The sequence below is a fragment of the Pinus tabuliformis genome, chromosome 1_1 (assembly GCF_031772625.1).
Source record: "Pinus tabuliformis cultivar Carrire ecotype Pingquan chromosome 1_1, CPIR1, whole genome shotgun sequence".
NCBI lineage: Eukaryota > Viridiplantae > Streptophyta > Pinopsida > Pinales > Pinaceae > Pinus > Pinus tabuliformis.
The window spans coordinates 959837173-959851618 of NC_142297.1; the positions used below are offsets into that span (position 1 = coordinate 959837173).

Consider the following 14446-nt stretch of genomic DNA (forward strand, 5'->3'; position numbering starts at 1 on the left):
TTTAGGGTAGACCTGATCAAATATGCACATGTGGGATTTAATTCAAAGATACAGTTTCCCTAATCCAAATTGAGCACTTCATTAGTGAAAATTGGTCCTCTCGAATGAAAGATAGAACAACACAGTAAAAAATAAATCACAGAGCATAAAACATTCAACAATAATGCACAGCTCTCACACACCAACTCAAATATTTCATTAACATAGAGATATATTTATACATGAGGAGAGGTATTGGGATTTTGTCAACTCCACAAATTTCTCAATCAATAACTCCACAAATCACTCCATAATTCTCTCAACAATCATCCACAAATCTCTCACCCGTCATTCCACTAATTTCTCCATAAATCTCTCACTAAAAACAACAACTTTAATTATTTAATATTTGACAAATGATCCATTATTCCATCATTTCTCCCCCATAATGATCATTTGGAAATATTCCAAGATCATCTCTAAATTTGCAGAACTTTTCCTTAGACAGTGCTTTGGTGAATATATCAGCTACCTATTCAGTTGTTCTGCAATACTCGATCTTGATCACTCCTTGCTGAACTAGACCCCGAAAAAAATGATATTGAATATCAATATGCTTGATCTTATTATGAAAAATTGAATTCTTGGTCATCTGAATAGAACTTTGATTATCACACATCAACTGAGTGGGTTGCTCTTGTTGTTCATGTAGATCCTTTAGAATTCTTCTTAACCAAACTTCTTCACATGTTGTTGTCGTTGCCGCTTTGTACTCTGCTTCTAATTTTAAGAGAGAAATTTTTGGTTGCTTATTAGTACTCCAAGCAACTGCCATTGAACCCATATTGAATGAATACCTTTAAGTTGATTTCCTGTCATCCATACATCCAGTCCAATCTGAATCTGCATAACCATTCAACCTGAAATTTTCTGTAGACCTTCATACCAAACCATAACCAATTGTTCCACACAGATATCTTAAAATCCTCTTTGTTGTTTTCCAATGTATTTCCTTGGGTTCTACCATAAATCTTGATACCATACTGACTGCAAAAGAAATCTCTGGTCGAGTTATAGTTAAGTAGATCAAACTTCCAACCAATTGACGATACAAAGTAACATCAACTGAATTGGATTCATCATGTCTATATAACTTCAACCCAACTTCCAAAGGATTTGTCATTGGCTTGCAACTCAACATTTTGAACTTCTTCAAAATGTCCCAAGTACACTTGGCTTGTCACATGAAAATACCATCTTCTTTCTACCAAACTTCAATACCTAAGAAATAATGCAACTCACCAATATTTTTCATCTCAAACTCAGCGATCATATGTGACTTAAACCTTTGAAATAGTTTTGTATTGTTCCCTATGTAGATCTAATCATCAACATATAATAAAACTATCAAGGTGTCATGTCCTGATTGAAAGATATAGAGATTGGTCTCAAATAAACTTTTAACTAAGCCATGGTCCTGAAAATTCTTATCAATTCTTGAATATCATGCCCTTGGTGCTTTCTTAAGGCCATACAAGGTCATCTTCAACTTATAAACATAATCTTCTTTTCCTCGCACTTCAAAACCTCCAGGCTGCTCCACATAAATTTCTTCATCCACATAACCATTTAGAAAATCTTATTTAACTTCCATTTGAAAAATTGGCCACTTGTATTGTGTAGCTAATGCAAGAACCATCCTTATTGTATCCAACTTTTCCACTGGGGAAAATGTCTCAGTATAATCAACTCCTTCTTTCTGTGCGTAGCCCTTTGCAACTAAACGAGCCTTATACTTATCAATTGTGCCATCTGATTTATACTTGGTTTTATAAACCTACTTAGTGTCAATTATATATTTTCCCTTCAGTAATTTGACCAAGTCTCGTGTATCATTTTTCACCAAGGCATTCAGTTATGCTTCCATAGCTTCATTCCAGTCTTTTTTTCTTGATGATTCTACATAATCCTGTGGTTCATCCATTTTCATTATGTGTCCCATAAGTGCATAATTCACTAGATAACTTTGAGATCTAGTAACCCTTCTTTCAAAATTTCTATCCAACATGTTGCTTTCTGAATGACCCCTTTCAAGCCACTTAGGCTTATTCTTAACTTCATCTTCTTTTACTAAATGTGGAATTTGATTCATCACCAATATTCACTGCATCTTTCTCCAATTCAAATTGTACATATTCTGGATGATAGATTCCCTTCTCATCAAACACAACATCTCTACTTATTATCACCTTCTTTGCCTCTGGATCAAACAACCTATAACTTCTTGTTTCAATATTGTATCCAATAAAGATACACTTCACACTCTTATCATCCAATTTCTTCCTCTTTTCCTTAGGAACATGTGCATATGCAGTACAGCCAAAAACTTTCATATGTGCAACACTTGGTTTGTATCCTAGCCATGCTTCTTCTGGAGTCAAATTCAACACTGCCTTTGTAGGACATCGGTTAAGAGTGTATATTGTTGTGTGTACTGCTTCAGCCCAAAACTCATTTCCAAGTGACTTAGTTTTTAACATGCTTCTAGCCATTTCAACTATGGTTCTATTCTTCCTCTCTGCAACACCATTTTGTTAAGGAGAATATCAATTAGTAAACTCTCGTTTTATTCTATTCTTCCTGCAATAATCCAAAACCTCATTTGACTTGTATTCTCCCCCATTATCTATTCTTAGGGTGAGAATTTGTAGCCCACTTTGCTTTTCAACTAAAGCATTAAACTCAAGAAAATGAGAAAACACTTCAGACTTCTCTTTCAGAAAATACACCCATGTCTTCCTAGAATAATCATCAATGAAAGTGAGAAAATAGTGTGCCTTTCCAAAAGACACAATCTCCATTGGACCACACAAATATTAATGCACCAATGTTAGACATTCTCTAGCCTTCCATGTTCTATTTGAGAAACTTTCCCTGTGTTGTTTCCCAAAAGTACACCCTTCACATACATCATCATACAAATTGATATAAGGAAAACCATTCACCATGTTCTGCTTTCTTAACAACACCAAACTCTCAAAATTTAGATGTCCCATCCTATAATGCCAAAGCTTACTATTTGTTTCTTCTGTTGTATTCAAACTTTATGAATTAGTTGAATCAAAGGAGATCTTGAAAATTTTGTCTTCAGTCATTTCACCTCTTGCTATAACTGCATTTTTATTCAACTTATCCATGATTAAGCATTCTTTATTATGAAACACTAACTTGTAGTTTTGCTCCATCATCTGTCCTACAGAAAGTAGGTTCTTATTCAATGATGGTGTCAACAAAGTGTCCTCAATTAACTTCTTCTTTCCATGTAATGATGGTATTGCAACCGTGCCTTTCCCTTTCACCTCAGAAACATTATCATCACCAAATATGACTTTACCAGAATAATTGTCTTTAATTTTGGTAAACAACTCCTATTGAGATGTCATATGAGTTGAAAATCCTAAATCAATATACCATGCTTCACTTTCTTCACTATGTTCCATCAAACTTGAGATGAATAACTTCTCATTCCTAGTTTCTTCAACAATTGTATTAGCACCTTTTTGCTCCATATCTCACATTTTTGCATAACAATCTCTTTCAAGATGGCCAAATTTTTGGCAATAATAACATTGTGGTCCTCCACCTCTTCCTCCATTTCTGCCTCCATCTCTTCCTTGTCGTCTTCCACAAGATCCATCTCTGCCTCTTCCTCTAAACTGGCTAGGATTCCTGCCTCTACCTCTTGAAGGTGATGCATTTCCTTGTGAACTCTGTTGATTTATTTTGATTCTAATTATGATATTGACCCCTACCCCTTCCTCTTCCTTTATGCTTTGTAGAAAATGCATGTTCTACTTGCTCAGATGGTTGATTCTCTACAACAGTTAACAAGAATCCACTTAATTCATCAATTTTCATGGTATTTAAATGTTTGGAGACCATAATATTGGTGGTGACCATTTGAAACTTAGGCAAAACACTTCTTAAAATCTTCTCAATTAGCCTTCTTTCTAGAACATCTTCACCTAATGACCTCATCTAATTAACAAGATCTTGCATTTTTGTGATGTAATCATGAATGGATTCATTACTTTGCATATGGGAATTTTCAAAATTCCTCCTTAATGTTTGCAGTTTAGCTACAACAACACCTTCATATGTGTTCTTTAAGATATCCCATGCTTCTTTAGATGATATTGCACCATTGGTTCTTGGAAATGTGGATTCTTCAAGAGCGTTGCCTATAAGTGAAAGTGTTTCATTATCTTTCTTAATAAGTTCCTTAAGAGATTTATTTTCATCGTCACTTAATGTTTTGAATTCATCAGGAGAAGGCATAGTGTATCCATCAGTTACAAGTTCCCAAAAATCTTTTAGTGATGAATATAGGTTGCATACGTTTTCTCCAATAAAAATAGTTTGTGCCAACAAGTTTAGGCACTACTATTGTTTGTCACCATGGGAAGAGTAAGAGAGAGTGATAGAGAGAAAATGCACAAAAGCACACAATGTGTCCCACTTCAACCCGAAATAAGAACCAAATGTCCCAAAAATTGGGACTCAACCACCACCACAAAATATCAATTTTTTTTAAACCCAAACTACAAACTATATTAAAAACCAACGAATTCACTCTCATGGTCTCCACTAATCCTCTCTCTTCACTCCTTATACTAACAAATAAGACAAAGTATGATAGTATTGGTTTTCAAATATGTTAACTTCCACGAGAGATGAATGTCATACCTTTCAAGGAATTTTAAGAAATATAACCTTGGGAATACCAAAGGTTTGACCTTAATTAATAAAAAGAACCAGTTCACGTACCTCCAATGTTCAATGCTTCGTGCATTTATAAATATGGAGCACAACAATTTTTCCATGTTGACAAAGTACTTCATTCCACGTTGACAAAGTACTTCACGACAGCTTCACACATAGATCTTTCTCATTATCCAACGTTGCACACAGATTCATTCACATGACACGCTGGACTTCTACTTCACGCTGGTGACAACGTGGTTGCTTTCATTCAATGCAGGTTTTCTCCACGCAACTCTATTCCACGCAGAATTCAACATAAGCATAGATTATTCAACGTAACTCTGCTCTACGCAAAATTCAGCAAATATTTTCTCCAACGCAAAACAATATTTTCTCCAACACAGGTCTTCAACGCATAGCCATCCACACGCCTTCTGCTCCAACTGCTCACACATTTATCTACATTCACACGGTCTACAACAATTCTACAATGTTCACACTGTCAAAACAAAATTCCTGATAGAAACAATACCCATGGAAAGAAAGGACAGTAAAAAAAATTACATTATTGACAACATTAGCTTCTCTGTTCCAAATTATTCTTTTAGATAAATATTAATGCTCATAAATTTCACAAACTCTCCAATCCTTGGTTCTGGGCAAATTGTTAATGTATAAATAAATCTAGACTAGTATTGGAAATTTAACATGGTATCGTAGCTACATAAATTATGAAGGAGAGGTCTAAGATCACAAGGCTTTTAGAATTACAAGTTATTCCTTTTTAGAGGAAAGTAATTTTTATTTTGTAACTAGGGTTTTGTGACCAAGGTTGATTTGTGAAATGGCATTAATGAGCTTGAGATATAAAGATCAGTTGGATGGGGTTACTAATTTTAGTCCATGGAATGAGTGGATCATTGTTGTTCTGAAAATGAATGGTTTGTGGGATTTTGAAAACATAGTGATCCAAGTTCCTTCTGACCCTACCCTATTAGCCAAGGAAAATATGAAGGATGTGAAAGTGATAGGTATTATCAAGGATGGTGTGAGGGATCATATAATTCCTCACATAACAAGTAAGGACACAACAGATAAGATGTGGGAAACCTTAACCAGTCTTTATCAGAGTAAAAATGAGAATAAGATAATGGCGTTGCAAGAGTAGTTGAGCAGCATTTGAATGAACAGATTAAAGACTAACCTCATATCTCAACGAGATCTAACAGGCTCGTGATGAGTGAGTTGTGGGATAATCTATGTTTGATTTGGATCTAATGAAGGTAGCTTTAAAGGGATGCACTACGCAGTGGACCACCTTTGTAGAGGGGATCCTTGTTGGACCACAACTTTCTAACTGGAGCTGGTTGTGGGATGACTTCACCTAGAAATAAATTTGGGAGAGTTCAATAACTAGTGGACAACACGGGAGTGGCAGTTTGGGATGAGAAACATTCTCTTGTTGTGCAAGCGAAGAAGGGCAAGGGGAAGGCCAAGTAGAACCAAGGTGGAGGAGGATCTTCACAAAGTAAAAATGAGAAGGACATGATCAAAGTAAAATTCTTTGCAAGTCGTATGTTTGGTCACTTTTCTGAAAAATGCCCGAACAGGAAGAAGGGCAAGGGAGAGACATCTATAACAACCACAACAAAGTTGGATGAGTTGGCTAAGAAGTCTGAGAATAAATTTTCCTTTGTATCATGCCTTTTTGGCAACGTTATGAGAGGGTTGTGGTTTGTGGATAATGTAACATCTTGTCACATGATGGGATCTCGAGATATATTCATTAACATGGCTAAAGAGCTTAGAGACCTACATGTGGAGCTTTGAGACAACAAAAAGTATGCATTAGAGGGCGCTGGTAGCATTGAGTTTTAAATGGACTCGGGTATTATCATGGAGGTGAACTAAGTGATGTTTGTACTGGGGTTGGGAAATAATCTCCTTTCAGTTTTGGCCATAAAGAACATAGGACTAGAGGTCTACTTCATGGGAGGTGAAGTAGCTACTAGGCCGAAAAGAGTTGATCCCAACGAGAGGTGAGTAATTGTGAGCAAGGAGAAAACCTATATTTGTTGAGAGGATAATCGGTGAAGGCTCTTTTTGGTGACAGTGATAGTCATAGTGAGTTTTGGTATACGAAGATGGGACACCTACATTATAGGGTTCTTCTTATGTTATAGAGGAAGGTTACAGGTTTTTCATAGATTAGGGTGGATCAAGAGGGATTTTGCAAAGGGGGTGTGCTTAGAAGGCATGCGAAGGTAGTGTTTCCTCATAGTGAGACTAGGTCCAAGGAGATATTAGACTTGGTGCATTTAGATATATGTGGTCCTATGTTAGTGAAATCAATCACAGGGTCTAGCTACCTTATGACATTCATATATGACAATTCCAAGAAGACTTGTATCTATCTCCTAAATACCAAGGGTGATGTCTTTAGTCAGTTACAAGAATTCAAAGCTCTTGTGGAGAACTAGACTATGAAGAATATTAACATATGAAGATTTTATAATGGGGGTGAGTATACCTCCAATGAGTTTCACGATTTCTACAAGAATCTGGGCATAAAAAAGGAACTCGCATTTCCTTACAACCCTCATTAGAATGGGATTGTAGAAAGGATGAATAGGACCATGGTGGGCGAATAAATGGAAACGATCTGTGATAAAGACTTTCCTATGTTTTTGTGGGAAGAGGCATGTAATACAATTGTTTATTTGCAGAATAGGAGTCCTCATAGATTATTGGAGGACAGGACTCCTTACGATATGTTCACAGGAGTGAGACTATAGGTGATTCTTTTATGCATATTTGGTAATAACATAGTTACCGATCAAACGAGAAAGTGAACTGGTACCATTTTTTTGAGGTAGCAAAAAAACACCCGAATTTGAAAAGTGGTGATGCCAAAATACAATTTTTTTTAGCATATTTTTGGCACATTAAATTTTCTTATGTATCAAGTATGAACATTTTTTTTCAATGTTAGTGATATTCACACTGATTTTGAAAAGTGTTTATGCAACATCAACGCTCTTTTTTAAATGTTAGTAATTTTCATGCTGATTTTGAAAAGTGTTGATACATCATCAACACATTTTTTAAAGGGCTTATTTTTTACACTTTAAATTTTTTTATGTATCAAGTGTGAAAATTTTTAATTTTTGTTAGTGATTTTCATCTTCATTTTGAAAAGTATTGTTGAGCATCAACCCTTTTTGTTGAGAGGGCCTAATTTTTACACTTTAAATTTTCTAATGAATTAAGTGTGGATAATTTTTTTTAAATGTTGGTAATTTTCATGTTAGTAATAAAACATGACAAAAAATAATAATAATAATAAACATGACAAAAAAAACAAATAATAAAAAAAAAACTAAAACTAAAACTAAAACTAAAAACCTATAAAAATGTAAAAAAAGAACATAAAACATAAAGGATGACAAAAATAAAAATAATAAAAACATGTTAGTAAAAAAAAAAAAAAAACATAAAATATGTTAGTAATAAAACATAAAAATAGAAATTGTATTGTACCATTCCAGTTAAAAATGTCATTTCATCAAATTGAATTTTATTGCAGCCGCTCTGCAACCTGAGAGCCTCGGCTTCTTCCGCGAGATCCGCAACCTGCGGGCTCTGAAGCCTGAAGCTCTGCCCGCGCTCTGCGGCACCTCTTCACTGCGGGCCTATTTGCAGAAGATCAGTTTCAAATCCGAGACAGCCAGCAGACTCTCTGGCTAGGGTTTGGCCGTTGCTGCATGGCTGCCCCTGTGGCGGCCTGCATCTGATCAGATCTCATGGAGTCGCTGGGCCACCACACGGATCCGCCCCCTAATCCGGCCTTTGATGCTTTCAATAAGCTCCTGGTCGGCTTGCCTCCGAAGAAAAGAAATGATGCATCAGAATTCGTTAAGAAACTCAATGAAATTCCTGAGATCTCTTTGCCTCCTGAAACCCCCATTCAAGTAGCACTGTCTCTGGTGGATCGTGGACTCATTGGCCAATTCACGGGACTTTAGCCCTCTCCGAAAACCACTGAGCAATGGGTTAATAGGAACTGGGCACCCTTAATTAATCAAAGTGTAACCTCATACTTCCTAGGGCGAGGGTATTTTCTCTTTGAATTTACCTCCAAAGAAGACAAAGACCTGATCTTCCGAAATGGGCTGTATTTCATGGGCCCTCAGGGACTCTATCTGAACAAATGGACCCCAGACTTTGATCCGGTGGTCGATGTTCCCAAAGTTGTTCCAGTATGGGTTCGTCTCCCAAATCTGCCAGTCCATTGCTGGAACTGGGATTCCTTGAAGCACATTGGCAATTCCCTTGGAAAATTCATAGATCGGGCAAGCAACAAGGATCAGTACGACTGTGCCAGGATTTGTGTAGAGGTAGATCTAGAGGTGGGACTTCCAGAGGCAATCAAAATCAAAGTCGGCAGCTGGTCTCATGTGCAGATCTTGGATTATGAACAGTTGCCATTCAAATGCAGGAAATGTCACGTATATGGGCATTTTGCCAGAAACTGTCCGACAAATGCAGAGCCAAAGAAAGGGAACGAAGAGGGTTGGAACCAAGTCAAGCAAGCAAGAGCCAATCACAAGGGGTAGAAACAGGGTGGATCCTCTGGCAAAGGCAATCCCCAGGCTAATGTCCAGCGTCCCCCTCCCAAAAAGATGCAGGAAAATAAATTTAACCCTCTAATTCAGCCGGCAGAAGACACACTGGAGGAAGAAACCCAAAAACCAGTCTCTCCAAATAAAGGCACTCCATCAGCTTCCCCCAAAGAAGCTGAAAACCCCAAAGGCATGGTCGTAGAGGATGAGGAAGATGAGCAGGAAACTAATGAGTCAGAAGAAGAAGGAGAAATAGGAGATTCCCAAACCTCGGTAAGAAGATCTACAAGAGGCCGTAAAACTGACAAAGAAAAAAGAGAGCAGCAGACCTATAAAGACAAGCTTCAGGGCAGCCAGCCAACTTTGGAAAAATTGCTAGCCTCAAAGCCCAAGATGTTGAAAAATCAGCCCCAAGGCTCCAAGGGAGCCCACCAGAAATATAAATAATGAAGGTCATCTCCTGGAATTGCAGAGGTATGGGGAGTAAAGTTAAGGAAGAAGCAATAAGAAGCTTAATAAGAACAGAAGCTCCAGACATACTTCTAGTCCAGGAGACCAAGCTGGAAGACAAAATCTTCCTGCAAGCAAGCAAAAATCTGTGGTCCAAAAGTGAAGCAAGAGCAATCTCTGCCAGGGGTGCCTCGGGAGGGATTGGTACACTATGGAACTCCAATAAATATGCAGTCATCTTTGAAGCGAGCAACATTCACTGGTTGCTGCTAAAAATGCAGAATCTGGACACAAAGGAAACCTTCAGCCTTTTCAATGTATATTCTCCAGTTAACATCTGGGAGAAAAAGGATTGCTGGGACACTATAAGACGACAGGCAGACTTGACAAACCTGGAAAATACAATCATTGCTGGAGATCTCAACCTCACTCTTCATTCGACTGAAAAAAGGGGAGGAAGTGCAGTCCGAGACCCGGCAAGAGAATGGGCGGAGGATCTTTTGCAAGATTGGGACTTACTGGACATCAAGCCCTCATCCAGTAAGTTTTCTTGGTCTAATAAAAGAGTAGGTCCTGGACATATTGCTGCCAGGCTAGATAGATTTTTCATTCAAAGCTATTTCTTGTTACTTGGATTAGAACCCAGAATGCACATCCTCGCTAGCAGCGTCTCGAACCATAAGCTTATAAAGTTAGAGCTCCTTGCCCATCTAGATCTGGGACCTATCCCCTTGCGGTTTAGTCCCCTTTGGGCTAAGGAGCCTCTTTTCATGCAAACAGTCAAAGATTGTTGGAGCTAGCCTGTCAAAGGCTCACCCTTCTTCATCTAGGAGGAAAAGCTCAGAAGGGTAAAAAGAGTTCTGAAACGCTGGGCCAAAACCCTGTCCAATCCTACAATAGAAAGGAAAGCCATCAAAGACTCTCTTGCCTCTCATCAAACCCACATGGAGAGCGCTATTGTTACAGAGGAGATGATAGATCAAGAAACTCAGCTGCAACAGAGATATCATAAGGCCTGCTTAGCTGAAGAAGAATATTGGAGATTAAAGTCACGAAACCTGTGGCTCAAAGCAGGGGACAGGAACACGGGTTTCTTTCACAAGCAGGCCCAGGCCAGGAAATGCTTCAACACCATTTCTGAGATCAAGGAAGATAATGACACGCACAAGGAATTTGCAGACATTAAGAAAGCAGCCTTCTCTCATTTCCAAAACTTGTACAGTGATGATCAGGGGCCACTTCATCACCAAGAGCTGCTTGACATCATCCCTCAAGTTATCTCCCCTCGTATGAACGGGATTCTAGAGGCCAAAATTACTAAAGAGGAAGTTAAAAAGGCTCTCTTTGACATGGACCCAGACAAGGCCCCGGGGCCAGATGGCTTCTCTGCCTGGTTCCTCCAGATCTGCTGGCCGATTGTTGAAAAGGACCTTCTTAAAATGATACAAAAATCACAAAATACTCAGAAAATAGGAGGCAGCACAAATTCGGCCTTCTTAGCCCTCATACCAAAGGAAAAAGGCGCCAACAACTTCAGCAGATTCCGCCCGATTTCATTATGCAACACTGGGTACAAATTAATCATCAAAGTCATTGCTAACAGACTGAAGCCCATACTGCCCAGAATAATTCCGGAAAATCAAGGAGGCTTCATCTAGGGTAGGCAGATCGTGGACAACTTCACCCTCGTCCAAGAGGAAATACATTCAAGTCTTCTCCGAAAGGAACAAGGTATGGTGATCAAACTCGATTTAGCAAATGCCTTTGACCGAGTAAATCATAGTTTTCTTTTAAAAGTCATGTGCAAATTTGGTTTTGGAGCAAACTTCATAAAATGGATCTGGGCATGCATCTCAGAGCCATGGATTGCCCCCCTTGTAAATGGAAGAGCCACTGAATTTTTCAAAGCCTCAAGAGGACTTAGGCAGGGGTGTCCCCTCTCCCCCCTGCTATTTGCCATCCAAGCCTCATTACTCAGCTTCTTGCTAGATAAAAAGATGCAAGACCAAGAAATTAATGGGTTGTGTATAGCCAGAAGGGTTAAAAACTTAAACCACGCCTTATTCGCGGATGATACTCTTCTATTAGACACTGCCTCTCTTTCCTCTGCCTCCAAATTCAAAGTTGTGCTGGACAACTTCAGTGAGGCCTCAGGCAGCATGGTAAATAAGAATAAATGTCATATTTTCAGTTGGAACACTACGCCCAGAACTCTCTCCGCTATTTCAATATGCTTGGGCTTCGCAGCCTCCTCTTCATGGACCTCATTCAAATATTTGGGCCTTCATGTTTTCCATAAGAAAAACTCAATCAAAGATTGGCTTCCTCAGTTTGAGAAATTCAAATCCAAAATTCAAGCCTGGGGCTTTTCCTGGCTCAATGCTGCTAGCAAAGCGGTCCTAATAAAATCCGTGCTCTTCAGCCTTCCACTATTTCAATTCACTGGGCTTCTCTCTCCGGCATTCATATTAAAAAAGATGGAAGAATTCATGCGCAGATTCTTCTGGAAGGGAGGAAAATAGAATGAAAAAAAAAATTCCCCTTATCAGCTGGGAAACCATTTCCAAGCCTCTGCGAGAGGGTGGGCTAAACTTCAAGAATCTCAGTCAGCAAAATGTGGCTATGGCAGCCAAGATTGTCTGGAGGATCATCGCGCCCAAGCTAGGCTGGGCCCAACTGGCTCTCTGGAAAAAGTATTTCAGAGGCCCACGCACTCGCTGCTTAGAAAATGTGACTCAGCTGCCAAATTCGTCCTTCCTTAAATTGTATGCTAAAGCGGCTTCCTTGATCAAAGAGCACTCCTTTTGGATCCCAGGAAATGGGAAAAAAATCAACATATGGACTGATAGAATTATGAACAAGGATCCAATTAAAGACAGAGCCTCCTTAAACGATTTGCGTTGCTGGATGAACAGAGAAGGATTGAGCTCGTTGTGGGACATTTCCCAATGGAGCGACTTCATATGGGCAGGCTGGAAAAGAATCGAAATTCTGGCTCAGTTGATTAGTGAATGGAACGCTCTGTTGGATCTTCTTCACAGCCTGGCTCCCACGCATATGAAGAAAAAAGACACGAAAGGATGGGGGCTGAAGGAAGGTGGATACACTGTTTCTAAAGGTTACTCCAAGCTGATCGAGAAGCCACACGTCCCCCCTGACCCAGCACCATGGCAGGGAGTCTGGCATGTCCCTTCTTGGCCCAAGATCGATTTCTTCGCTTGGCTCCTCTACCATGGAAGAATTCTAACTTATGACACTCTGCAGAGGAAAGGCTTTCATGGCCCCTCCAGATGCCCGTTGTGCACAGAAAACGCAGAAACAGCACTGCACTTAATGCTTGAGTGCAGCTTTTCCAAACAGATCTGGGCCTCCTTTATCAGCAATTTTGCTCCCAACTTCCTACTGCCTAGATCTATTGTAGATCTCTTCTCAAATTGGACAAACAGATACCCCGGACAGCCGCCCAAAAATCAGGTTATCAAATCTGCTTGGGCTATTCTTCCAAAGATCATTTGTTGGCAAATATGGCTTGAAAGGAACAGAAGAATTTTCAGAAATGCCAACCAGAACCATAAGGTCTTAGAAATCAAAATCAAATGCCACATAAAGGAGTGCTTGACAGAAATAAAAGATGACTCCAATCTCAGCCAACAGGACATTGACTGGGGCTCATCCCTAGAACTGCAATTTCAACCAGTAGTCAGAACTGCCCCCATCCTTAAAGACTGGCAAATAAGGAGACCTGAAATTGAATTCTAGGACTGGCTCAAATCGTACTCAAGACACTCTCTCTTCTTTGATGGAGCAGCAAAGGGTAATCCGGGCATAGTAGGAGCAGGAGGTGTTGTTGTAAATCCTCTGGGGGGGAAAATTCATTCCTTCTCTTGGGGACTTGGCCATGCTTCCAGCATACAAGCTGAGGCTTTGGCCCTCTTCCAAGGCCTAAAGATCCTCAAAGAACTAAACATAAGGGAAGCTATTGTGATAGGCGACTCGCAGGTCCTTATAAATGCAATGATCTCCAACTCCCCAGCGCTGGATCTTAATCTAGCTAGACTGGTATCCAGAATCAAAGGCCTGGGAAAAGCTTTCCAGAAGCTGAATTATTTCCATGTACTGAGAACGCATAACAAACAGGCGGACAAGGAAGCCAACAAAGCAGTCCTCCTATCTGCCGGGGTCAAGATAAAAGACGAAGAAGAAACATGGGAACCCATTCCATAAGCTGATTTCTGTCATGTTTTTCTGCCTGCTTCTAAACAAATTTGTCTGTATCTTCAAGTGGGGGAATATCTCTGAAATTGAAAATCTAGAATCCCTATCAAAGGAAAAGACTTCAAGATTTAACAGCATTCTCATTTTTATCAGAGAGATGCACCAAGACATAGAAGTCTTCAATGTAACCAGATTTACGGCTTTCAAGCCAGGATGAATATATATACATCATAACCGTTTCTGTCAAAAAAAAAAAAATCAAATACAAAAAATATATAAAAAAAAAAAGGAAAAAAACAAAAAACCTATAAAAATGTAAAAAAAAAAAAAAAAAAAAAAAAAATACGAAAATTAACTCCTAAAAGAAATTGAATAAAAAATTAATGAAAAAAAAAAAAAAAACAAAAAATTTAAAA

At 38.9% G+C, this 14446-nt stretch overlaps 1 protein-coding gene across 1 annotated transcript; it reads left to right on the forward strand.

Annotated features, from left to right (window-relative positions):
* Positions 1-9841: 9841 nt before the first annotated feature.
* On the forward strand, positions 9842-10615 carry LOC149217673 (uncharacterized). The gene has a single exon (XM_089390322.1). It carries the CDS (start codon positions 9842-9844, stop codon positions 10613-10615), a length of 774 nt encoding a protein of 257 aa, XP_089246448.1.
* The last annotated feature ends 3831 nt before the right edge of the window (positions 10616-14446 follow it).